A 25,850-nucleotide genomic window follows, 5' to 3' on the forward strand; every position below is an offset into this window, starting at 1 on the left:
ACTGACTGATCGATGAATACTGACCACCTTTTGAGAATGCTAATCTACAAGCATTAATACATCCAGTGGCAAGCTTTGAAAATGACAGAACCTGAGCATTGGCACTCTCCTGCCAATATGTTTCTCCAGAAAGAGGTCTATCGCCTCGGGTCAGAACCCGGACTCCGATCCCTTCCTCCTGGCCCCGAACGCGATTTCCTCACCCTCACCTGGGGTCCCATCGTGTATCGCACGACATATGCGCCAGATTCACAGCGGCTGATACCGATATTCCTCCGAGCGCTCAACGAAGAAATTCAGAAAGCCCTCTCGAGATGTCTACCAGGAAGCCCGGAACAGATCCGTCTGCTCGAAACAACATACGCCTCGAAAGTATTCAACTCTCAGGAGGAATACCACGGCGTTGACGAGGAGACTGTCCAGGAAGCCTTTCATGATTGGAAGGTAGCTCTAGCGTTGCCCGCGATAGAACTCCCTGTCCGAATGCGGATGTGCTTGATGATAGATGATGGAGTGCTGTCGCATCTCGCAACGACCGTGGATATGTCGTCCATGGTGGAGAAGGATGCGGACTACTCCACTTGCCCGGTCAAGGTCATAGAGGAGAACTATCCTGATTTACATCGTCGTGACTCGAAGCCAACAAAAGAAGATTATCCTGGGTGGACAAAAGTGGCATTGTCGGCACTCGTGGAGGTATATGACGGTCTGCGACGGGGAAGAAGTCTGGAAGACTATCATAAATCTGGTCAGGTCTACTTGGGTGACGGTAACTGGAGTTAAGGCATGAAAATGGAATAGTGTATATCGAGCTTCTAGAGAACTCCATAAATGGCGAATAATTAGATGATGTTGGAAAAAAGCATTCTGATTGGTCATATCTGAAGCAATCACGTGCCATTATACGAATTAGTCAGGTCTGTAGGTTCATGTTATCTTCGCCTTCTACAGCACCAGGACATAATCTTCGGCTCATTCTGAAATCAGATGGCTGTCGAATGGATCGCTTCATCTCGAGAAAGCGGCCTCGGCTGAGTCCGTCCGCTACGCAGCAGACGCTGTCCCCTGATGAGGATTCCACCGATATGAAACTGGCGATACTCCTATCACTCTTCCCAGACATAGAACAAGATGCTTTACTGGACATTCTCACTTCAAGTGGCGGGTCTGTTGAAGACGCATCTGCCGTGATCACCGCTCAGCGTGCGTATAGACCAGCCAAAAAGAGAGCAGGTGGTGTATCAGCAATCCAGACCTCTATGGCCTCACATATCACAACCGAGGCAGGATTGCCACCAAAAAGGCAACTCACCCGGAAAGGAAAGACGCTACATCTTTTCTCTCCAGAAGATGTTGCTGCTCATACTCCGTGTACCATCATCCATAATTTCTTGCCCCCAGATGAAGCAGATGCGCTACTACTGGAACTTCTGGATGAGTCGAAGCACTTTTCTAGGTACAGGTTTCAGCTGTTTGATCGTACAGTTGAGAGCCCTCACACGAGCAGCTTGTACGTCTCGACCCCTGAGGAGATCCGACAACAAACGTCGGAATACACCTATGGAGGCGTATACCGTTCGAACGTGCGCCAGCTTACGCCGTACTTGCGCGCCGTCTCTGCCAAAGTTCAGCGCGCAGTGAACGACGAGGTTCAGAAGCGTATACAAACGTGCTACCCAGGTGGGAAAAAGCTCAAGTATCAGTCGCCTAAGGAATGGGTGCCTAATGCAGCATTCGTCAACTGCTATGATGGTCCAACAGAAAGTGTCGGCTATCACTCGGATGAGCTGACTTACCTTGGTCCGCGAGCTATTATTGGGAGTCTGAGCTTAGGCGTGGAAAGAGAGTTCCGGGTGCGACGCATCGTGGCGAGCGATGACGATGAAGGGAACGATAGTGAAGTGTCAGCCAGGGGGTCGACAGCGGATTCTCCATCCAGACGGAAAGCAACGTCGATGGGGACTAATGTTCGTGCTAATGCGCAGGGGCAAATCTCCATACACCTTCCGCACAATTCCCTCCTTGTTATGCATGCCGAGATGCAGGAAGAATGGAAACATGCTATTGCACCCGCGCAGACTGTTTCACCACATCCGTTGTCAGGTAACCGGCGTATCAACATCACCTATCGATGGTATCGGGATGCCCTCCACCCGCGTAACATTCCGCGGTGCCGTTGTGGCACACATGCAATCTTGCGATGTGTGCAACGCAAACGTGAGAACAAGGGTAGATATATGTGGATGTGCTATGCAGGACATGAACCAGGAAAGAAAGGTTGCACTTTTTTCCAGTGGGCCGAATTTGACGATGATGGCGAACCTCTCTGGGAGATCAAGCCCACGGAAGACAGAGCTCCCACGTTGCGCAACTTCATCGAAGAAGACGACAAACAATGACTAAGCTCAACGCATTGCAGTACTCAGAGTAGTCTGCAAATGCGAGTCTAGACCCTTTTTCTAGTCCCTACGCATACAATGTCCCTAGTGTGTGCTTGCTATGCGGTGTCACGAAGGGTTCATGCATCGTGAGGTTCCATCGACACCGAGCAATGCAGCTTCGCTTCAGCACAGAGAACGTGAGCTTGAAAGGTATAAATACTCTCGAGATTCTAAATGATCTCTGTCTTCACAACACAATCAACAACTGTGGCTCAAGATGGGACTTACTTCGATCCTCATTGTTCAAATTCTCTTCCTAGGTGCAGCTAACTCGGCTGTCGTGAAGAGGTGGCCGTCCAGCATCTCTCCGACTGGCCAAACCGATGCAAGCGTCGCCAAAACCTGCGGCTATTGGGTGAATGATGTTGCAAAGAATGACCAGTGTGCTGATCTAGAGGAGTACTTCGACATTTCAAGGGAAGAGCTGGTGAACTGGGTAAGTACTGGACCACACATGTGCTAGCCCATGATTCTGACGGCGAGTTTAAGAACCCTTCTCTCAAGGAGAACTGTCGACTTCAGACTGGCCATTCCTACTGTGTTGCCGCATCAGACTTGACGATGCGGTCGGCAGATTCTGCCGAAGAAGTGAGTCGTATGGACATGGCAACTGTGGCTGAGCCTGCCGATCCGCCCTCTCCCACGCAGGGCGGCTTGGCTGCCAACTGCAATGCTTTCTACAGAGTAAAAAAGGGCGACAGTTGCTGGTCAATTATAAACAATTTCGGTAACTTTTCGATCTACGATTTCTACCGCTGGAACCCGTAAGTCCGTTCGACCACTCAGGCGACAAGACAATATTGACATTTATGGACAAGGTCGGTTGGTCACTCCTGCGAGGCCCTATACCCCGATTACTACGTATGCATCGGCGTTCAGGAAGAGGAACCCCCAGTGCCTACGCCCACCAATCCCCCTGGACCGGTGCTGTCGGGTACTCCAGCGAACTGTAAGTCCGAATTAAACCCAGCATTGATGTCTTTCTGCGAACTGCTTCTGACAATCTTGCTCGCCACAGGCAACAAGTATCACAAGGTGGTGCCAGGTGACAACTGCTGGGCCATTGCAATTCAATATGGAATCTCTTTGGACCAGTTCTACTCGTGGAACCCCGCTGTAAAGCCGACTTCATGCCAATCTCTGTTGCCAGATTACTACGTCTGTGTCGGTGTCGCTGGTATGTTACTTTTGGCCGCATCCACAGATACAACTTCTAGCAATGGACTTGTTGTCTGACTGAATTAGACCCCCCTACCACCACGCCGACGCCACAACCGACATCACAAGCGACACCACAACCAACACCACAACCAACACCACAACCGCAGCAGTCTCCGTCTCCCGGCCAGCAAATGCCACATCCAATTCTTTCCAGACTCCTCAGAGCCCTGCTCTAGGAATTACCGGTGTCCACGACTCATAGGGGCCGGAGGTGGGACTGAGATATGACAAATAGTAATCACCCTGGGTTACAACAGTGTCTGGTGATCTTCCCATGTCTCCGCCATGCTTGATTTTGGATACAGCTTGAGCTGCGCAGTAGTGCAGTGTCTAATTTCCTTCCAGTCATTTGATATTAGTTGCAGTTGTTCTATTCACGCATTAATAACTCATGTGGGTGAGCAAGCTACTATTTTGTTATCTAGTAAATTCCTAAAGGGATAGGATGTACTGGTAAGAGGAAATAGCAGGCATGACTATAAAAAGCCAGCCTATAGCTGCCCCTAATAAACAGTATATTAAATAAGACATGCTTCGCTTCGCTCCGTAATTATACTTGCTTATGATATACCATTCTGTGACAGCCCCTACTATCACCACCTTTTTGTTTTTCTGAACTTTCTGCCCTGTCATACTACCTGCCTAATCTGAAGGCAGACTTATCTAAAGAACCTCACATGTAGGCACTAGGCAGGTCACTGAGTCAGTAGCTGTGGGTATAATATTCTGTAGTCCTTGTGGTAATTTTTAATTGGCTTTACAACCAGCGGATGGCTATCCCATCTCTTTACTGGCTATGGAAAATGAACTTTATTCTTAGATAAGGCGCCACCTATGCAGGGATCCTTATATGAGCAGACTATAAAGTTTAGCAGGACTAACTGTCACACTGGTGAATGTTTCTTTCTATCATCCTATTAACTGGATTAGCTACATTCTGAATTTTATTCAATCTCTTCAAAAATCCAATTGTTACAAATCTACTTATCAAATGTAGACCGCTACTTGATTGGGTGAGATACAAGAGCTTAGTATGATAGTTAAGGCGGAATTTGTACACTAATTAAGGCAATCATGAAGCCTCAAGCCTATAACTAGTTCTGCACTTCCAAGGGGTTTGGGTAGGAATGCAGCCATTAGCCACTTATTCGCCCGGTGACCTGAGCAGGCTGAGCTTCAGATGTGATAAGTTCATGTGAGGCTGACATTTTAGTGATGTTTAGCGCAACTATCTATCATTCTCAGCCTATGACTCAGTAGAATGTGGCACTACACTAAACCACAGCTCACAGATTATTTGTGGCATAGCCAATCCCTAGTACATACTTGTCTTTGAATGTGTAAGTTACAATGCCTAGACTTAGGGTTAGGTTTTTAAGGTAAACTTGCACATCCTATTAAAAATCTATCCCATCATTTATGCTTTGGTAGATATTCTAGGGATGCAACTTGCTGTATCTAGATAACATTATGCATTCAGTCAAGTGAGCATTATTAAACCAGTAGAAATGGCCCACATGGCTGAAACTGGGACTCATGGACACTATGTCAGTACAGTGGAATTAGCATAAGTAGCTATGATGGACAAAAGTAAATTGTAGACCCTCATCAACTACCTTCAAGTTTTACCAGCAGTCACATATTCCTTTCATACCTCCCTTTCCCCACTATGGCGGTTTTGCAGCAATCTCTTAAAAATAAGATTCCAAGCAAGGAAGGGGTCTCAAAGAGAGAGTAAGAGGAATTTGCTTAGGGTCGGCTCTTATCTTGGAATCTATGCTGAATTTTTTTCAAGCCGTACCTCTCTAGAGCCACTCGGCCAAGCCTCTTCTTTGTTTATGCTTCTGAAACATGAATTGGCTATTACTTGGGCTCTCTGCAAAAACAATTTGGGGGTAAACCTAGCTGGCTTCCTAGGAGGATTTATCCCACGGCTTCTTGTCCACCCAGTCCCTTTCGCAACGGGGTTCACAGCCTTTTTACATGTCCTGATAACATGTCTTATTTGGACATATATAATTGACATTGCCAACACCACCTCTTCTGTGGAAGAGGACAAGTTGAACAAACCCCATCGGCCAATACCAGCTGGTCTCATTACTGTCAAGCAAGCCCGGGTCCGTTGGCTGATAAGCTGGTGTCTCGCGCCCTCTATACTTGCTTTGTTTTATGGGAAATGGCCGGCTTTTTATATGGCCCTAGAGCAGGCCTGGGTTTTTGGCTTCTATGTGTGGCCTGCCTATCGCCACTGGCTGACAAAGAGCATAATGGTCACTGGTTGCACCTTCATAGTGCTCCGCCTACTTAACACCCTGATTCTGGATATAGATCAATGGGGGGTGGGGCCTGAGCCAGATATGATAGCATGTGTCTGGACCCTGGCCACAATCCACCTACAAGATTTCCGTGATGTTGAAGGGGATCGCACCACACATGCAATAACAATGCCCCTAGCCCTTTCACAGGAAGGTCAGACGAAGCTTCGACATGCAACGGCTTGTGTCTTGATAACAGGAAGTTTTCTAAGCATGCTCTGGATCTGGATGCGAGCCCAATGTGCCTCTGCTTTCATGACCGGCCTGTTTTTCAACATGAGTTCGAGTATCTTGGCCTTTTACACTGTCATATCCACCTCGAGATATCAAGACCGGGTTATGTACAGGTGGTGGGTTGCTACTGGCTTTTGCATGATTAATCATGTATATAATTTATATTTATTACAGAAGATGAGGGGTTAGTTATGCAGGGTGGACTTCAGAAGGGGCAGTAGCATCATACTTTTTCAAAGCAGGAAACACTGGGCTAGTACTCATAGCTATATAGAACAGCATAAGTAAACTAAACCAGCAACCAAAGTGGACTAAATTTGTCAGTATGTACTTGATTAGTAGTGTTCAGATGTTAGATGCAGAAGGCCACAGGTCCATTCACTCTGATGTGAAAATATTTTTCTTTAATCCTCATACCTAGTTAGGGCCTGCCGGCCTGCTATGTGGTTCTTATTATAAAGCTACTAAGTACCTATGCTGATAATCTTGTTAGGATTATCAGACCAAATAAAGGGTCCAAATAAAATTAAAACTGGTGTGCCCCTTCTCAGACATTGTAGGTAAACTGTTATATTTTGAGCAGTTCCCTGTCCTAGAAGCGTTGACTTTACAGCTGGGAGTGCTGGAAATAGAAGCTGGTCTATTGTGATTAGCCTGATGGATGTGCCTGGGTGGTGTATTAGGTACATGATTGCCATTGTGAAGAGCATAAGGAGGCTTGCATCCTTTCTCTTCCTTCAAGGCATAGCAGTTTCCTGGCCAAGTGGAACCTATATTATTAATGCTGAGATGATAGAATTCATTACTGTATCTAAACTGCCTACACTCATATGTTTCCTTGATACAGGACATCTGGGAAACTACTACCGGAATCAAATCACAGTTGCCAGTATCCTGTCCACTCTAATAAGTATGGGGAAAAGGAGTTCATCATACCAGGGCTATGGAATGACCTGCACATGCATCTCACCTCTAAGCCTAGTTTGTTATGATCTTATTTTGGGTTGACCGGATCTTGTCAGATATTTTATCTACGCCATACCCATGTATAGTTAATGAAAGTCTGTTTTCAGGTACATTCTGTTGCTATCCCATCCTACAGTCAATGAACTACACTGTGGAATTGTTCTGGAATGGAGGTCAGGGTGAATATATATTGCTCCACAGCCAACTCTTGCTTTTCGGCTGGCTTGACAAGAACACAAATAATCAAGTCTATTCTAAGTCGGAATGGTCTTTCTAATCATATATGTATGTGCATGGGAGCAGCAGGGTTCTGGTTTTTGATTATTGAGAAGTAACTGCGTAGCTGGGTAGCGATGACGAACTAAATCTTTCTTATCAATTACTGTTAGAAGCAGAATTACATAACAGCAGCGTTAGTGGTGTAGCGGTTAGCATTATTGCCTTCCAAGCAATAGATCTGGGTTCGACTCCCAGCTAACGCATTTCTTTTTTTATTTTATTTTTTCCCTCTGCCGCGTTTTTCATACCATTTCTGACTATCACATATATGTATCTGCACTAGATATAGGTCTATGGCCAGGTTTCTGCGGGGTCGAGGTGATACCTGAACCCAGCCTCGTTGAGCGGATCTGCTGAAACTATTAGTGATGCTTGGCAAGCTCACAGGGTGTATTGTTCAGGGCTCATTTGCTATTGTACAAGTAGAACTATGAGCTAACTGCTATCAGCTGAACAACGGACAGAGAGAGGAGCACGAGGGAAGTGATGGACGGGATATATTCGGCGAGACCATCTGGGATGACCCCATACGATAGCTCTCTATCTCCGGAAACTACAGAATACGAGAAATGGTAATATGCTGCCTAACCCCACTTCTAATAGGAGTCTGCGATGCCTTGTCGATATCAGCTCGAATATCTCTTCCCTCTGACCAGGACCATTGAGTAATCCGCCACATACTGTATGATGTCTTTACTCCATTCTGAATGGACTGCGTTTCTCTCGCAGAATCCCACTGTCAGCCATGACGACGAGAACAGAAACGAGCGTTTCTTCTCTTCCTCAGAAGGTCGTGCCCTTGCCGAACAAGTATCAAGCGTTGACACAACTGTCCCAGCCAGGGACAATCATCAGATCCCTGTCCGGATTTACACTCCCAAACACCGCTCATCCGATGCGATTGTCATATTCTACCACTCTGGAGGCTTCGTGCAAGGCTCTCTCGACACGGAAGATAGTATGCTACCTACTCTCGCCCACAGGGAAAATAACTGACTGAGGCAAAGTCTCGTGCAGACACATGGCACTAGGTGGCCCCAGCACTGTCATCAGCGTCGACTATCGGCTCAGCCCGGCGCATCAGTATCCTATCCCTATCAACGACGGATGGGATGCGTTTGAGTACATTGTCACCAATCTCCCCACCCTCCTGCCGAAGCACGGCACTTCGGTCAGGGTAGTGGTCAGTGGGACGTCATCAGGCGGACAGCTCGCCGCCATTGTCTCGCAGAAGGCGAGAGACTGGATGCGAGATCCAAAGAAGACCACTGCTGCTGCAAGTATCACTATTAGCGGTGTCCTGCTCCGCGCTCCGGTGACTGTATGTGGCACGGATGCGGCGCTGATCCCACCCTGTTTCAGAGATTTGCACCAGTCGTGGACTGAGAAACTGGAGACGGAGAAGCTTGACAGACAAGACATGGCGGAGAATCATGGTTCGTGTGGAATGAAAAGCTGGTTTGTATGGTTGTTAACGTTCCCCCCAGATCTACTTGGGGTCCCATATGCAGAGGGAACACACCCCGAGGCTTATCCTCTCTGGGGCCGATTTGACGGACTGCCAAAGACGTATGTCCAGATCTGTGATGTCGATATCCTCCGCGACGACGCAGTGTGCTATGTGCGAGGTCTTCAGAACGCAGACATTGAGGTGCGGGTCTCATTCTACAAGGTATGCCTTTGCTCGATAGGTACTATGAGGAGAAATGTCTAACAAAGTCGAAGTCGCTGCCACATATTTTTTGGGTATATGCGCCTCAATTGGAGGTGTCGAGACAAGCGCAAGAAGATTGTGTCAATGGTTTGCGATGGCTCTTAGGGTTGACAGCATAATGGCCCGAGCCGACTGATACTGTGGTAAGGAAAGGGTGACTGTCGTTCTGTCTCTGTCCTTGGAGGTATTTGAAGACGATGCAGATTTTCATTGTATTTAGAAGCAGAATAAGACGGATTTGACAGTGAACCTAATGACCTTCATGTTGATCTATAGGTTGCTTTTAGATAACCAGTCAGAAGCATTTAGGGCAGGGAAGAATTACCAACGTCTGGTGTAGTAAACATGACTTCTGAGGTTGATAAAGCTTATGATAGTCCCTACGCCTGTTGCAGCAGCCGGACTACCAACCCATACTCCAATGTGGAAACCCACTTCTTAAAATTCACTTCCTTCCTCGTAGCATAGTCTAACAGGGAAGAGCCTGAATCATCTGTAATGGATGGATCAGCACCCCCGTCAAGCAGCAACTTCGCAATTGATGATAGGTCTTCCCGGCTGCACTGTGGAGGGCTGTGGCACCACAAGGTCCTCACATGTTTGCTTCTGCCCCAGCATGCAATAGAACCCGCGCTATATTCTCCCTGCCCGCCATAGCAGCATACATTAAGGGCGTCAGTTGAGCACTATTCACCCCATTTACATCAGCTCCATTATCCAGCATCAGCTGCAAGAGTTCTGTCTCCCCACTGAATACTGCGGTGTTGATAATGCGCTGTCCAGTCCCAGGGGGCATGTTCAGATCAGCCCCTACCTCCAGAACAATCTTCGCACATTCTATCTGTCCACACATTATCGCATTATGTAATGGTGTTTGCTAATTACATTCTATCTGTCCATGCAGTATCGCATTATGTAACAGTGTTCGCCATTTCAATCTGAAATCCACGTCTTCATCCTCCTGCGCATTAACATCGGCGCTAGCATCAATGAGAGTCTTCAGCAGTGCAGCCTGCCCAGTCATATAATATATGTGCATTGGGGTGCGGCCATCTTTGTCCTTTACTGAGGGGTCAGCACTATAAGCTGGGACTAGCTGCACCATGGTTTTGTCTTACTTTGTAAGGCAAGCATAGTGCAGTGGGGTCTGAAAGTACTTGTCCATCAGGGGTGGATTGCATTCTGTTGATAGCATTCAATGCCATGGTGACCCTTTTAACCTGCTATGTGGAGTGGGTTCAGATTTGCCTTGTTGCTGACCGTGCTCATGGTCTTTGCCGCGGTGGCTGGGCTCAGTTGGGTGATCACGTTGGCAATGTTGTACTCTGCCACTAGGTGAAGCAGGGTGTTGCCTTCGCTATCCACGGCTCTTAGATGAGCATGGTTCAGCAACAGTATGATACTGGGTATGGCGTGTAGAAGAAGGAGGAGGTCATGAGGATCTAAATAGTTGGCAATAAGAAGGATGACCTCTTGGTAGATGAGGCAGGGTTTTCGGCTCCATATTATGGCTTTCTTACTTTCCTTTGGAGGGATTACCTTCAATAAATCATGCAAGAAGAAATTCGATGGGTTATAGATGTTGATGTGAATGGACAAACGCTGACAAATCGGCCTGGTAATCATTCTCGAGAATCAGCCTTGCCAGTGTTGTATGATTTATCAATGTCTCGTCCGAAGCGACTTATCCTGGCGAACACCGACAAGGTACCGTTCCGAGTAGGAATTATCAGCATAGAAAAGGGCTTTACAGGTTGATTGTTGACGGTATGGCGAAGTTACTCTGGATCCTCGGAGAATTTAAGTACCCATATAGTATACCCAATGATTTGTATCAGTAACAGCCTAAATCGCATGATTTAGTCCAATCTTCAACACTACATAGTCGAAAAGTGATCTATGACAGCTCGATCTAACAGATGCAACTTGACAAAGACCAACAGGATGAAAGAACCTTGACATGACAAAATGTTGGTTCAGGTCTTGATTCTCCGCAAAGACCACCGGTGCCTTCTACAGGCAGTGTCCACCAGGGAAGATCCTTGTCCGGGTTATATCCGACATTGCTCTCTTTGTAGACTTAAGAAGCACAATGACTAGGGTGGTTGATATAAAGTTGGAAGTGAGTATGCTGCTGATTAGGTCTTACATCGGAAGTGTCTGTCCTCTTAACTCCATTCTCTTTATGAGTTTATAGGTACTTGACCAAAGGTTGTCTGGCTGAAATGTATGACCTAGGCAGCAATAACCTAATATAAATAGAAAGGATGTTATATGAGTAAGAATGGTATAAGAATCGACGAAATTTCTGTAGAGTGGTAGATCAAAGCATGGTAGGATCTCGCAATATCTATAATTAGTCAAACCAGAAAGGACTGGTTGCTTTGCCTGGTTGACATGATATCCGGCCATGTTTATGTGTGTGGCTGGACCCGCTTAAAGGAATGATAATCAAGCTTCTTACTCTTAATGCATATCCAGCCCTCTATAGAATTCTGACATGCAGAAGCAGTCTGCGACAATACTGTATTGTTACTTGGAAAGATGTCGTACGCAATGAGCATAACTGTTATTGAATGTCGGGATACTATTCCAGATCGCTTTTTATTGGTGTTCCGGGTCTATCTAGACTCGGATCGTCCTTGTGGCCTCTCTAGGTAAGGTTGTCCCCGAAGTGCACCAGTTGGTACAAACTGAGTCATGTTGCTTTCTATTCTGTAGTAGCTCTCTACACTGTACACATTCATTAGCCAATTGGGCTATCGTATGGCATGTTACCTGAAAAGGAAATGATGTGCTCGGCCAGTTCGGGTGTCGGAGGCGTCGGAAGGAACCGTCATTTTGATCATCCTGAAATCCCATCGTCAGTCATAGCCAGGGCGACAGGTCTAGCTTGAAAGATCGTTGGCTAGGTGTCGGAGGTGGACGCCACTTACGGGACCCTTCAGGCTTCGATAAATATAACCGCGGCACGGATGCACACGCCGAGTGGGGGGTCCACAACGGAGCCGTTGCTTGTTTCGACTTAATAGGCGAAAACTCGGCCCTATGCTAGAATTTTCTGCTTTGCTTGCTTGGCCTTGACAGCAACTGCTTCACTAAGGCGAATGGCGGGTCGATCGGGTTCCCTTAGCCCGTATCTTGTAGATACTACCTACTACCACCTACTGTGTACCTACTAGTCCGTACGGTACTGCTCATTGGGCTTGGAGGCCGTTCAAGTCCCACCAACACAGTATCGCGATTGGGCCCTCTTACAAAGTGTAATCTTGATCATAATATCAAGTCGAGTGGGTTAACACGACGTGCATAAGAAGTGATACGATGTATTCGATGGGTAACATGACAGTTGATGTTGTTCTCGAGGAAAAAGATACTCTTTGCCTATAGCTAGACCACATGACAGGGATGTACCTTTACAGTGTCTTTCGTAATCATGCAGTGGCTTCTGACAGAATCTTACTGATCCCTCCAGACAAGTCCAGAGAAGTCCACACAGCTGCAGATACGACTTAATATCGCCAACTAAAGGCTCCAATTTGAAAAATCTCCCAGGATAGCCACGGAAAACGGTCGAAGTGATGTCGTGGCGTGTGGTTGGCAGCCCACTGCTACCCCACCGCTGTGGAACTGTCCCAGATGTCTCATGTCGTTTGATTATTGAGACACCAGTCTGTCGTCATTATATGGAGACTGGGAAGAGTTTTAGTGAGACAATGGCCACCTGCATACAGTGGATAGTCTGGACGCAGCCTGCTCAGCGCTGGGTGACTTTTCTCCCCGCTGTTCCAACTCCAGTGTCATTCTTCCTCTGAGTTGACAGACCACTCGTTCTTTCGTCTTTCGTTTTTTGAGCATCCTTCCTTTGGCTCTTCCGCATCTCAGAGCATGATCGACTGATCCTGTTCACGACTCTCGAGAGCTTGAAGGCACTTCAGAAATGTTCACGGAGACGCAGCGCTCGGCCGCTCTCATCCTGTCATTGCTGAGCGTCAGTGCACTGTGTTGGCCCTATACCGAGTCGCTCGTTGATTATAACTTGAACGAAAACAGATCGGCGAAATCGCCGATTGACTACTGGGGAGAATGGCCGAATCATAAATACCACCCTTCGCCGGACAACTGGCGCTTCCCCATCTACACGATCTTCCTGGACCGCATCGCCAACGGTGATCCAACAAATGACGATATCAACGGTACGGCTTTCGAGCATGTATTGAACTCCAACCAGATGCGTCATGGAGGGGATCTGGTTGGGCTGATTGATACGCTGGACTATATCAGGGGCATGGGTTTCAAGGTGCGTTTGAACCGCTTCCGTGTCTGATCTGTTACTTACATATGTAGGGTATCTACTTTGCTGGAACAGGCTTGATGAACCTCCCTTGGGCCTACGATGGCTACTCACCGGTCGATACAACTCTGCTAGACATGCACCATGGCACACTGGAGGACTGGAGACGGACCATCACCGAGATTCACAACCGTGATATGTATGTGCTCATGGACAATACGCTGGCAACGTAAGTGTATGCCCCTGTCAACGATGTATTACCGCAAGCTTACTTTGATATTGCAGTCTGAGCAACCTGATCGGTTTCAAAGGCCACCTCAACACCTCAGCCGATTTCCGGCCAGACGAATATGAGGTCGAGTGGATCACAGATCGACAGTATGCCGATTTCAAGTTCAGCAACGAGTACAACAAAACTTGTGACTATCCGAAATTCTGGAATGAGACTGGCTTTCCGTTGATGGCTGGCGGAGTTGAAGAATTGAAGGGTTGCTATAATAGTGATTTTGATCAGTATGGAGAACTAGAGGCATTTGGCAATTTTCCTGACTGGAAGCGCCAGCTCACCAAGTTCGCCTCGGTGCAAGATCGGCTGCGTGAATGGCACAAGCCCGTGCGTGATATCATCACCAGGCATTACTGCATTCAAATTGCCAGTTTGGATATCGATGGTTTCCGCTATGACAAAGCTGTTCAGGCGACCCTGGAGCCCCTGGGTGAGATGTCCGCGGCATTCCGCGAATGTGCGAAGAAATATGGCAAGCATAATTTCTTCATACCTGGCGAGATCACATCCGGCAATACCTTCGGCAGTCTCTATCTTGGTCGTGGACGCCAGCCAAATCAGCGGCCTGAGTCCGCGGGCGCTGCTGTCAAGCTGAAGAACGATTCAGACGCTCAATACTTTCTCAGAGAGGACGGCCACCAGGCGTTGGATGCAGCCGCGTTCCACTATACTATCTACCGTTCGATGACCCGTTTCCTGGGAATGGACGGTAACCTTGTTGCCGGCTTCGACTTGCCTACGGATTTCATTGAGGCATGGAACGGGATGCTTGTGTCCAACGATTTCCTAAACCCCCTCACCGGCCAACTCGACCCGAGGCATATGTATGGCGTGTCGAACCAAGATAACTTTCGCTGGCCCGCGATCAAAAACGGCACGGAGAAGTACCTTCTTGGCCTTTTCATCATCACACTGGAGCTCCCTGGCATTCCCCTCATTCTGTGGGGCGAGGAGCAGGATATGTATGTTTTCGATGCCACTGCAACGAACTATCTCTTTGGTCGACAGCCGATGACCTACCAGACCGCATGGTGGACGCATGGCTGCTTCAACTTGAATACGACCAAATTCTACAACTTCCCAAATGAAAGGGGCCTGTACGGCTGTCACGACATCACCGTCACTTACGACCAGCGCAATCCTGCTCACCCACTTCGCAATATCATGAAGCGCATGTTCGAAATCCGGGAGCACTATCCCGTTGCTAATGATGGCTTTTATCTCCAGACCCTCTCCCAGCTTACCAGGGATGTGCATCTTCCTGGTTCATCGAACACCCCCACAGTGACTGGTCTGTGGTCGGTCTTGCGAAGCTACTTCCCCGGGGTCCAGACAGAGGCGTCTAAGGGCAACAACAGTATTTGGCTTGTGTATCATAATGACAACCAGACTAAAACCTACGGCGGTGACTGCAAGAATCGGAATACCGCGTTATTGGCCCCTTACAAGTCGGGAACGAAGCTGAAGAATGTGTTCTATCCTTACGACGTGCTCACTTTGGAAGATGGTCCTGGCGAAATTGAAGTCCAGGGAAGCGCCGAGTTATACGGCTGCGCTCGCAACATGACTCTCCTTCCATGGGAATACCGTGCCTATGTGGAGGCCGATAGCTTTGTTGAGCCTGGTCCCACTGTTACCGAGTTCGTTCCCGGCCACGACGCACGTTTGCTGTCCGCGGAAGACACGGGGGAAACCGTCGACATTCAGCTTGGATACTCAAAGGAGATGGACTGCAATGGCGTCACTCAAGCGATTTCCCTGAACTCTACCACCCAGAAGGGCATCACACCGACTCTCGATACATCCAGCGTCAACTGCGGCAAGGTCACTCCACGGACAAGCAGTCATCACTACGTCGGGGAGGTTCCCACTCTCTGGACATGGTCTGCCAAACTGAAAAACGTTCACCATGGTATCCACGAGCTGACCGTCAAAAACGTTACGACAACGTCCGGAGTCCGAACCAACGCCGTCGACCGGTTTCTGTTCCGGATGGGAACTCCAACGAACCCGCTGATAACCCCACTCGCCAACTACTCCACCAGCCTTGTGCACAAGTCTGACAACGGCAGCATTTACATTCAGCATGAGGCCGCCGGAGCTGAACTGTTCCGCTACTCGACGACCTTTGGTCGGACATGGTCAAATTGGACAACGTATACCGGTGGGAACACGACGATTGACATTGCTCCTTGGGCCGGCACGGATGCTCAGAAATGGAAGGGAACTCACGTCCGGGTACAGTATTTCTCAAGGCTTACCGGTAGTAGTGACTACATCCAGGAAGGTGACCATGACTGGGAGGATGGTGTGCCCCGGAGATTCCCTCATCTGTGGTGGAACGGCCCATACAATCAGTACGGTTATGATGCCGGACTGGATAGTAGAATGAGGTACGACACCAAGGAGGGTCGCTGGAAGTATGATTTCGTGTATGAGTGGCCATCTGTGGGACAGATCAGTGTCTGGGGAGTGGGTTCAGATGGCTTACCAGATCCCACGGAAGTCTATGGCGACGTGGATAACGCGTCTGTGGTCCAGAAGCTTCCTCCGTCCTATCTCTCGTCGAACGTGATCAATATAACCACGCTGCCTTCATTTCCGCACCTCGGCTGGACCATCTCTCTCAATGATGCCAATCTTCGATATGAGATGACGCCCGTCGGGTCTAGATGGGTTCAACTCATCCTCTTCATACTCCTGTGGGTTGTTCCCATCCTAATGGGCCTTGCCGGCGCCTTTATCTTTATGAGAACGTTCTACCGCGTCAAGCTGAACACGGATGGTACTGCGGCTAAAGAGGATAAGCTGCCGCTGCTCTGGCGCAAGGTCAAAGCACAGTTCGCCGGAGAGGATGACTCGGAAATGGTAATATCCGACAAGGCCGTGCTGCCGGACGATGCTGTTGCAGGCGCACCCGAACACCGACGTACGGTTTTGATCGCCACTATGGAATACCTCATCCAGGACTGGAAGGTCAAGGTCAAGATCGGTGGTCTGGGAGTCATGGCACAACTAATGTCTGAGCACCTGAGGCACCAGAACCTTATCTGGGTGGTCCCTTGCGTTGGCGACATTGAGTACCCCGAAGACACTCCAGCAGAGCCCATGGTAGTCACCATCCTTGACAAGCCCTATCTGGTGAATGTGCAATACCACGTCGTCGAGAATATCACCTATGTCCTCCTTGATGCTCCAGTTTTTCGGCAGCAGACGAAAGCCGAGCCCTACCCCCCACGGATGGATGACCTCGACAGCGCAGTCTACTATTCGGCATGGAACCAGTGTATTGCGGAGACGATCAAGCGATTCCCTTCGATCGATCTCTACCACATCAACGATTTCCATGGCTGCCTGGCTCCCCTTTATCTGCTGCCGACACGAACCGTTCCAGTCTGCCTATCACTGCACAACGCCGAGTTTCAGGGCCTCTGGCCGTTAAGGACCCAACAAGAGAAGAAGGAAGTTTGCTCAGTTTTTAATCTTCCCATCGAAACCGCGACCAAATACTGTCAGTTTGGAAACGTATTGAATCTTCTTCATACAGGCGCAAGCTACCTTCGATTTCATCAGCGCGGTTTCGGTGCAGTGGGCGTGTCCAAGAAGTACGGAAAGCGCTCATGGGCGCGTTACCCAATCTTCTGGAGTCTTGACAAAATCGGCAGTCTTCCGAACCCAGACCCCTCGGATACTGGTGCCGTCGGCGATGCGGCTGAGACAAATGTTTCAATCCCGTCTCCTGAAGATCGGATTAGAGACAAACTGCAGGCGCAGAAGTGGGCTGGCCTGAAGGAAGACCCCAATGCTGATCTTCTCGTGTTTGTCGGACGGTGGTCGAAGCAGAAGGGCGTCGATTTGATCGCCGATGTTATGCCAGCAATACTGTCAGCCAGACCTCATGTCCAGCTGATCTGCGTTGGGCCCATTATTGACCTGTATGGCAAGCTGGCTGCTATCAAGCTAGAGCGCATCATGGCCATGTTCCCAGGTCGCGTGTTCTCCAAGCCAGAGTTTACCATTTTGCCTCCATATGTGTTTTCCGGCGCCAACTTTGCTCTGATTCCGTCTCGGGACGAGCCATTTGGGTTGGTTGCCGTGGAGTTCGGTCGTAAAGGTGCGCTGGGGATTGGCTCCCGCATTGGAGGTCTAGGCCAAATGCCCGGTTGGTGGTACACGGTGGAATCCGACGCGACCCGCCATCTGTTGCACCAGTTGAGGACTGCTATCAAATCCGCACTGGACTCGGACCAGGAGACTCGGGAAGAAATGCGCACGAACTCCGCCAAGCAACGATTCCCGGTGTTGGAATGGATTCAGAAGCTTGAAACCTTGCAACAGACGGCCATCCAGATCCATCATACAAAGAACAAGAACACTGTCGCTGGCCCCATGCCGGAGCCGCAGATCTACTGGGAGATGCAGAACATGCGGGACTCCACGGCGAGTCTGCCTGGATTGGCTCAGTCTGTCCCAGACGGTCTGGAGACGCCGCCCTCAAGAGTGATGCTGAACGCCGAGTCGCGGCTTCAAGAACTGCAGGCGAACGACGGAAACAGGAGCAGTCTGGGTCGTAAACTCTCCCTGGGTCGACGAGCTGGACCTGGCCAGGGCAGTAACCGTCTAGTCAAAAAGTCACTGCGCGACAGTCAGGTGGCCGAGAGCCAGCTGGATGAGGAGGCCACCGACGCCGACGCCGAAGCCGATGAGGATGACTCCGCTTCGCACCGGGTGGACTATATCTCGACTGATGAGGCTATGAGGGCAGTCAGTCACGCTCTTGGATACCAAGACACTGGCGAATCCGTAGGAAACGGAAACGGAAATGGGAACAGCACTCTGCCGCCGTACCATTCCATGCCAGGCTCACCGTACTTCGTCTCACGCGCTTCGTCTCCAGCGCCGAGGACGCCTTCTGATATGCCACAATACCCATTCCAATTGGCACTTAATTCCGGCGAGGGCATGCCGTTCATTCATTCCCGCAATGTCTCCGTCCTGTCTCTGCCGTCGGTGATGGGCGACCACAATCAGCAAGTATTCGAGTTGCAAAAGGTTGATCCGACCTTTACGGATAGCATGGGCCACTTCACCCGGCGGTTCGAGCAACTGCTCAACAACTTGGACAAGAAGAACTCGATGACGGACTGCTGCATCGAGACGTACTTGATGAAGAGCGAGCGCAAGTTTTATAATATGTACAACGACGCGCAGCTGAAGAAACACCACGCCAAGGAGTCTATTTCTTCTTCGGCCAGTCCCGACCGGCTCGACCATGAGACGCAGTATAACCGCCTCTCGACCGCCACGGCCGGTTCGGACCCGAGTGACTCCGACGAGATCGATCGCTGGCTTTCCCGGCTGGGGTATAGGCGCCCTATGGCCGTCCAGCGATTCATGCGACGACGGATCGGAAACTGGCCCGTCTACGCTCTGTTCCTGGGCCTTGGACAGATCATTGCGACCAACTCCGCCCAAATTACCCTGCTGGTCGGCCAGGTAGGCGAGACGGCAACCAAGTTGTACGTGATCGCAGCGATTTACTGCGTCTCATCGATCGCATGGTGGTTCATGTACGCCCGTCTGCCAGCGGTGATCGTTCTTAGTCTCCCATGGTTCATCTACAGCCTGGCGTTCATCGTAATCGGCGTCTCTCCCTTTGGACTGTCGGCAGTTGGGCGAGGATGGGCTCAAAATGTCGCTGCAGGCGTCTATGCCGCGGCGTCGTCCAGCGGTTCGTTATTCTTTGCCCTCAACTTCGGCGACCAGGGCGCCGTCCCCGTCAAGGATTGGATGTTCCGCGCCAGTCTCATCCAGGGAATTTCACAGCTGTACACCGTCGCGCTATGGTACTGGAGCTCCAAGGTCACCGCCACGGAAATTGGAGGCGTGTCCACCCTCGCATTGAGCACCTGGAGGCTCACTGCCGTAGTGATGCCGATTGCCGCGGTATGCTTCTTCATCGGCGTGCTCCTTGCCCTGGGTCTGCCCAAATACTACCGCCAAGCGCCAAGTCGGATCCTCTTCTTCTACACGTCCGTCTTCCGTCGCCGCATCGTACTCTGGTTCTTCTTCATGGTCATCGTGCAGAACTGGTTCCTCGCCGCCGCCTTCGGCCGCAACTGGTCGTTCCTCTGGTCCTCCAAACACGCCAAGACATGGGAGGTCGTCATCCTTGTGGTCGGCTTCTTCATCGTCCTCTGGGTCCTCATTCTCTTTGTCTTCCGCGCGCTGTCCAAGGAGCACAGCTGGATCCTCCCCGTCTTCGGACTCAGCCTGGGCTCCCCGCGCTGGGCGCAAACATGGTGGGGAACGTCCAATATCGGCTACTATCTTCCTTGGGCGGGGAGCCTGACGTCGGGTGCCATCGTCTCTAGATGTCTGTGGCTCTGGCTCGGCGTCCTCGATGAGATCCAGCAGGTTGGTCTGGGTATGATCCTCCTGCAGACCCTGACAAGAGTGCACGTCTGCTTTGTCCTCCTGGCTGCGCAGGCCGTGGGATCTATAGCTACCATCTGCGCGCGCGGATTCGCACCAAATAGGCTCGGTCCGGACGGTATCTCGCCGAATGTCGGCACGTCGGTGGATAAGATTGCCAATGCGTGGTTCTGGATTGCCTTGTTTTTCCAGCTTTTGGCCAGGTAAGACTCCGTCTCGTTTATGTTCTGACGGGCTATATGCTAACTGGATACAGCTTTGGATTCCTCTTGTTCTACCGTAAAGAGCAGCTTAATCGGCCATAAGCCTTAATGTTAAATGTAGGTGGTTTAATGATTCATGTTTATAGACGGCGTTTGGACTATCTGTATATAGGTGTGATATAGAGATAACTGATTTTATAATGAATGATATGACCAAAAAGCCCTGGTTTTGTCCATATACTCCTGTAGTGAGAGAGTCCAAGAGGAAGGTGGCCTGCCATTGCGTTTAGGAGATCTACACTTCATACTTCATTCACAGATTCCGTAAATAGCCATAGTGATACATGCTAGATGCATTCACTTAGGAATGAAAAGTGAGACATCATGAGAGATATACCGTATTTAAAGACTCATATGGATAGCACAGTGAATATACTTAGATATATTCACTCATACTGCTGATCTCCCTGCCAGGCTTCGATATATAAGACTCTATCAGGACATACATCTACAACTGACAAACTCAACTCTCATATGCTTATCAAAAAAGAAGAAATGGAACCAATTATGATCTTCATTACTCCTGTTCCTCTGCGGAATAGGAGCAGGATAGTACGAATGGACAACGACGGACATCTTGTCCAGGGGGCTCGGGACGAGTGTCTGACGACACCCCCCGCAAAAGACATCCAAACCCGCCGGTAAAGAGTTTCTCTCCTCCATGGAGGAGAAACTTAATGAATGTGGTGGTGTATTTACGACACAGATCACTTTGTGGACTAATGACATCCTCGAGGTACTCAATCGATGACACTTGCGGTAAGTTCATTTCCTTATTATATGTGGTCTAATAACCTTACAATAGGTGTAGGTACTCATTTAATTCACATTCTCGTGTCCTTCGTGTCATGTCACCTTCTTTGATCCGTTCTGGTTGTGTTAGGTGGCTAAATCCATGCATGGATTGAAAACATAATCATATCTGAAGGCCTTGATCCCATGTTGATTGGTTCCTACGGCGAAGCGATAGTTAATGGGTTTATGAGCAAATTTCGGGCCTCGTAAGCCTAGCCATAGCCCCGTTAAGTGTTTTATGGGCGGTTTACTAACGCTATACTAGTCAGAAAATTTGCGATGGTGCAGTATATGTATCAGGCCGACGCTTTCCAACAATTGCACTAGAAGTTGGTTATAGTGAGAGTTTTGAGGACTTGAAAAGTGATGCTCAACTGTTGTTAGAAGGATCCCAACAGTGCACATACGCCATGACGACAAGCTATACTATGTTGTGTTCGGGGAGTATTATATACTCTGCGGTTCGCCCGCCAGAGCCCTAAAGCAATGTCTGATTGGGGACTGGACGAATGGAGCTTGGAGCAACTTGAGCCGCGCCCACATCTCGTTCGGACTGGTTGAAGTACATGAATTCGCACTGAAAGAATCAGCATATGGTCTCGACTCCAACGACAGTGGTCTTCCATTGAAGACATTCCCCGACGGCCCACAAGTTTGGAACTTTCACATCCCTGGTCCCGCACTTGTGAGGGGGTGAGATATTTCAAGGGCTTCGAGGTCTTCAGAGAGACGGCAGAATGCTCTTAGAGGATTCTACTGGGGAGAATCCTTATTAAGATCCCACTAACAGTGATAACCCAATTGTCACGCCGGAGGGTATTCCAGTGCACCTAGAAAACACCGTGCTTGGGGCCTCACAAGGGGGAGATGTCGGATCATTAAACAAGACCTGGGTTTGTTTTGGAGGCACTACGGAACCGGTTATTGACCTGGAAGAATTCATCGTTCCTGCCAGTGTTGCTCCTATCGAAGTTCTTTCTGCTGCGACTATCGCCGTAAGTATTATTGGGATAAGACAATCACAGGCACATGGATGTACGTCTGAAAAAGGGCAGCTCCCGGCTGCTAGACGATGGGCTGTTTAAGTTAGCTGGCTAAGGGTATAACTGCTCCCCTTCGATCTTGCGAAATGGGCAGAGACAGGGAAGTAAAATTGGGGCATGTGCAGAGACATACCTCTTTAGCCCTCCTGAGGTCTGTCTTCCCCTTATGAAGCATCAGTTTCCAAAAGATATAACTAATACATGTGCAGGAACCGCCAGCATGAAAAGGGGGAAGTATGCGGGGTAGACTTGAACCAACGTCGTGCATGTGGTGATAAACCGCGGTTGATTTGCAATGGTCATCACATATCTCCCTTCTGTGGTATGCCCACCCCAGCCATATCAGAACGATGATCCTACAAAGGTGCTGGAGATAATTTTACTGTCTCAACTGGCTGCAATGATGGGTCACAGGCATAACCTTGCCTTTTAACCGAAGGTGAAGATAGACAGACAAGGAGTTGATTGCAATGGTGGTATGGATACGGTTACCCTGGAACGCTATCATGGTTCCTCTTGGGTTTACTTACCCTGCGGGCCTCCTCATGAACGGCTATTGTGACGACAACAAGATTCCATGATACATTGGAGTCGCCCCCTGCTATGAGGACCAGCTACCCGGTCGTAGTGGATTGCTACTCTGGGAGCAACAAGTCAAATCCGCATGACTTCAAGTATATGCACTATGACACAGGATAGGCAAGTCTATTCCAGACGAGCCGATCCCGACAACGGCTACAAGAGAAGGCCCCTCGCAGAGATTCCTGGCAGAGCTTTGGAAGAGCCATAAGCTCAAGGAAAAGACCTTGAGCAGTTTGGGGGATCTGCGGTCAGACCAAGAATTAATCCCGCCCAATTCGTCCTATTTCAGGCACTCTGGCTACTCCTCGAAATAACCAGACTGTTCAAGGTCTCGTCCCGTATTCAGGAAGCATTTGTCTGAAGCTAAGAGAGTCCTGAAGGATTCCACGTCCCTGACAAGTTTGCAATTGGCCAGTAGTAACGGCAATAAATGCATTATAGGGGTTATTATAGTCCAATGAGAAGAATATCCGGACAAATTGACTCGAGCTAGAAACTGCATATATTATGTTATGCCTTTTCTCTAGCCAAGTTCGCATATGAATATAAGAAACAGAGATAATATCTGAGGAGGAAAAGTCGACGAGTGAATCAGTTGGAGAACCATGGTGTATTTCCTGGGATTCTCTGGGAGATGGAATCATCCTCTGTTAAATATTATACCACCATGACTGTAATATGTACCCCCTAGACTGAGGAGTGCATCGTCCGGACACCTTTTGGTCCAGCGGTATCCTTCAGGAAGACCAATCCATATTGCAGGCAAGCAAGCAAGCACGTCAGAGTAAAGCAATATTCATCAGATTCGTCTATCCATTCATATACACAAATATAAGCAAAAACAGTAATATCCCAGAAAGACTTCTAGTTTTGTAGGCCTCCGTCATCAACGATCAAGACCATGTCCATCAGCACCGTCAGTCGACAGCTCGACTGCTCAGGCATTTACTCCCGGCAGATCATGTGGTCTCTGGCGGGCCCGGTACCGATCCATTTTACAGGTACACCGCCCAGTTCCCGCTCAATGTACTCGATGTAGGCGCGGGCATTGGCAGGAAGGTCCTCGTACTTCTTGACACCCATTGTATTGCTCTTCCAGCCCGGCAGAGTGACGTACTCGACCTTGACCTTCTCAAGGACATCGGCGTTGGCCGGGTAGGTGTCGGTCAGGCGGGTTCCGTCAGGAAGGACGTAGGCAACTGCGACCTTGATCTCGTCAAAGTCGTCCAAGATGTCCAGCTTGGTCAGGTTCAGCGCGGTGTAGTGGTTGACCGCCTGGGAGTAGCGGCAGAGGACGAGATCGAACCACCCGCAGCGACGACGACGGCCGGTGGTGACACCGAATTCCCTGCCGACTGACTGCAGCTTGTCGCCGTATTCGTTCAACTGTTCGCTAGGGAAGGGGCCCGAGCCGACACGGGTGGTGTACGCCTTGACCACACCAATAACGGAGGTGATGCTGGCAGGGTTGAGGGACAGAGCCTGGACGGCACCACCCAGACCGGTGGACGAGGAGGTCACGTAGGGGTAGGTTCCGTGGTCCAGGTCGAGCATGAGAGCGTTGGCGCCCTCAACGAGAGTGTTCGGCGAGTCCTTGTACTGCTTGAAGAAGGCAAGTTGGTCGACAACGTAGGGGACCAAGCGTTTCCGGTAGTCCTATTCCATTGCGTCAGTATCATCAAACGCTTCAAACCATGTACCTGCCGGAACGCAAGTTAAAATACCTTGAATCGACCAATCTCCTCCTCGACATCATATTCCAGGTCACCGAATCTCGCAGTATATCCAGCATGCAAAGACCGCAGCTTGCGCTCAAAGACCGTCTCGTCCAGAATCTCGCCAATACGGACACCCCGACGGGCAGCCTTGTCACTGTAGCAAGGACCAATACCCTTACCGGTGGTACCGACCTTGCGACCACCCAGCTTAGCCTCCTCCAGACCATCAACAACGGAGTGCAGATCGAAGCAGACATGCGCGCGGTCGGAGATGAAAATGCGTTTGCCGGCATCCTTCAGCCCCTTCTCCTCCAACGAGGCCAGCTCCTTGAAGAAGCTGGGAACGTGCACAACAGTTCCAGCGCCGATGAGGTTAACGCAGGAGGGAGACACCAATCCAGAGGGAAGAATGTGGAAGTCGTAAGTGATGTTGTCATGGACAATGGTGTGGCCCGCATCTGGCGAAAGGAAAAAAAAGTTAGGTTTGCAAACTCCGCGGAGAAGTCTTATACTCACTGTGGCCGCCAGCAGCACGACAGCAGAGCGTAGCCTGCTGCGAAAGCATATCTGTGATCTTCCCCTTTCCTATCCGACAACAGCGTCCATCAGCATGCCGTCCATGTCAAACGCAACAATGTTCATCAAGCCCCACCTTCATCACCCCACTGGCTACCCAGAACGATCGTGATACCCATCGTAGCAGAGAGAATCTTATTAGAGCAATTGCCGTGATATGTTGTATTTCAATTGATCAATTGACGATGACCAGATGGCTCTCGATGGTAATACGTCAAAAGATCGGCTTCGGTACTTGCAATGACGGGGCGGGGTGTGGCTGTAGTTTTAGACCAGAACTGCACGAATTGAATCGGCTCTTTTTCGAGAGGCAAATTGAGGAAATGTCAATTGACTGATGAGCGTCAAATAATTCCCGACCCGTTTGCAGGGAAGGTGAATGGAGCAGCAGCGAAGGCTTCGCGACTGTCAAAGATCCAAAAGCCGAAAAAACGGACGGAGGGGGAACCGCGGAGGCGCGGGCGATATATGAGTCTCACTTTTTTCTCCTCTTGCTGTGACTCAGCGGCAGACAACGAATCAGGGTCTGTTACAATACCATACACCTTACTCTCCTCATCAGCCAGCCAATCTGGCCCCAGCACTCTGTCACACTGTTACCGGACTGGTCCGAGGGGCACTTGGCTGAATCGGGAAGGTGGCGGATGTCAGAAGATGCCGATATCGGAATTAAGGGCTCGGGGCTCAG

General features: G+C 49.5%; 5 protein-coding genes and 1 non-coding gene across 6 annotated transcripts; 5 read left to right on the forward strand and 1 right to left on the reverse strand.

The window, feature by feature from the left end:
* Positions 1–81: 81 nt before the first annotated feature.
* Positions 82–2,399, forward strand: Aspvir_008915 (putative CUE domain protein; the record flags this gene model as incomplete). The annotated part of the gene is made up of 2 exons (XM_043272070.1): positions 82–769; positions 988–2,399. The coding sequence occupies 2 exons, from the start codon at positions 82–84 to the stop codon at positions 2,397–2,399; spliced, it is 2,100 nt and encodes a 699-aa protein (XP_043128005.1).
* A 259-nt stretch (positions 2,400–2,658) lies between these two features.
* On the forward strand, positions 2,659–3,864 carry Aspvir_008916 (LysM domain protein; the record flags this gene model as incomplete). Its single annotated transcript, XM_043272071.1, has 5 exons — positions 2,659–2,877; positions 2,931–3,205; positions 3,260–3,390; positions 3,460–3,622; positions 3,687–3,864. The coding sequence occupies 5 exons, from the start codon at positions 2,659–2,661 to the stop codon at positions 3,862–3,864; spliced, it is 966 nt and encodes a 321-aa protein (XP_043128006.1).
* A 3,723-nt stretch (positions 3,865–7,587) lies between these two features.
* On the forward strand, positions 7,588–7,659 carry Aspvir_008917. Its single transcript has one exon. It is a non-coding gene; the product is annotated as a tRNA-Gly (tRNA).
* Positions 7,660–8,143: 484 nt separating this feature from the next.
* Aspvir_008918 (putative lipase/esterase) lies at positions 8,144–9,289 on the forward strand (the record flags this gene model as incomplete). Its single annotated transcript, XM_043272072.1, has 4 exons — positions 8,144–8,414; positions 8,464–8,892; positions 8,944–9,128; positions 9,182–9,289. 4 exons carry the CDS (start codon positions 8,144–8,146, stop codon positions 9,287–9,289), a joined length of 993 nt encoding a protein of 330 aa, XP_043128007.1.
* Positions 9,290–13,110: 3,821 nt separating this feature from the next.
* On the forward strand, positions 13,111–20,490 carry ags3 (alpha-1,3-glucan synthase Ags3; the record flags this gene model as incomplete). Its single annotated transcript, XM_043272073.1, has 4 exons — positions 13,111–13,470; positions 13,518–13,693; positions 13,750–20,388; positions 20,442–20,490. The coding sequence occupies 4 exons, from the start codon at positions 13,111–13,113 to the stop codon at positions 20,488–20,490; spliced, it is 7,224 nt and encodes a 2,407-aa protein (XP_043128008.1).
* A 3,323-nt stretch (positions 20,491–23,813) lies between these two features.
* Positions 23,814–25,281, reverse strand: adB (adenylosuccinate synthase ADE12; the record flags this gene model as incomplete). Its single annotated transcript, XM_043272074.1, has 4 exons — positions 23,814–24,524; positions 24,593–25,044; positions 25,103–25,171; positions 25,239–25,281. The coding sequence occupies 4 exons, from the start codon at positions 25,279–25,281 to the stop codon at positions 23,814–23,816; spliced, it is 1,275 nt and encodes a 424-aa protein (XP_043128009.1).
* Positions 25,282–25,850: the final 569 nt, after the last annotated feature.

The sequence above is a fragment of the Aspergillus viridinutans genome, assembly GCF_018404265.1.
Source record: "Aspergillus viridinutans IFM 47045 DNA, scaffold_7, whole genome shotgun sequence".
Classification (NCBI taxonomy): domain Eukaryota; kingdom Fungi; phylum Ascomycota; class Eurotiomycetes; order Eurotiales; family Aspergillaceae; genus Aspergillus; species Aspergillus viridinutans.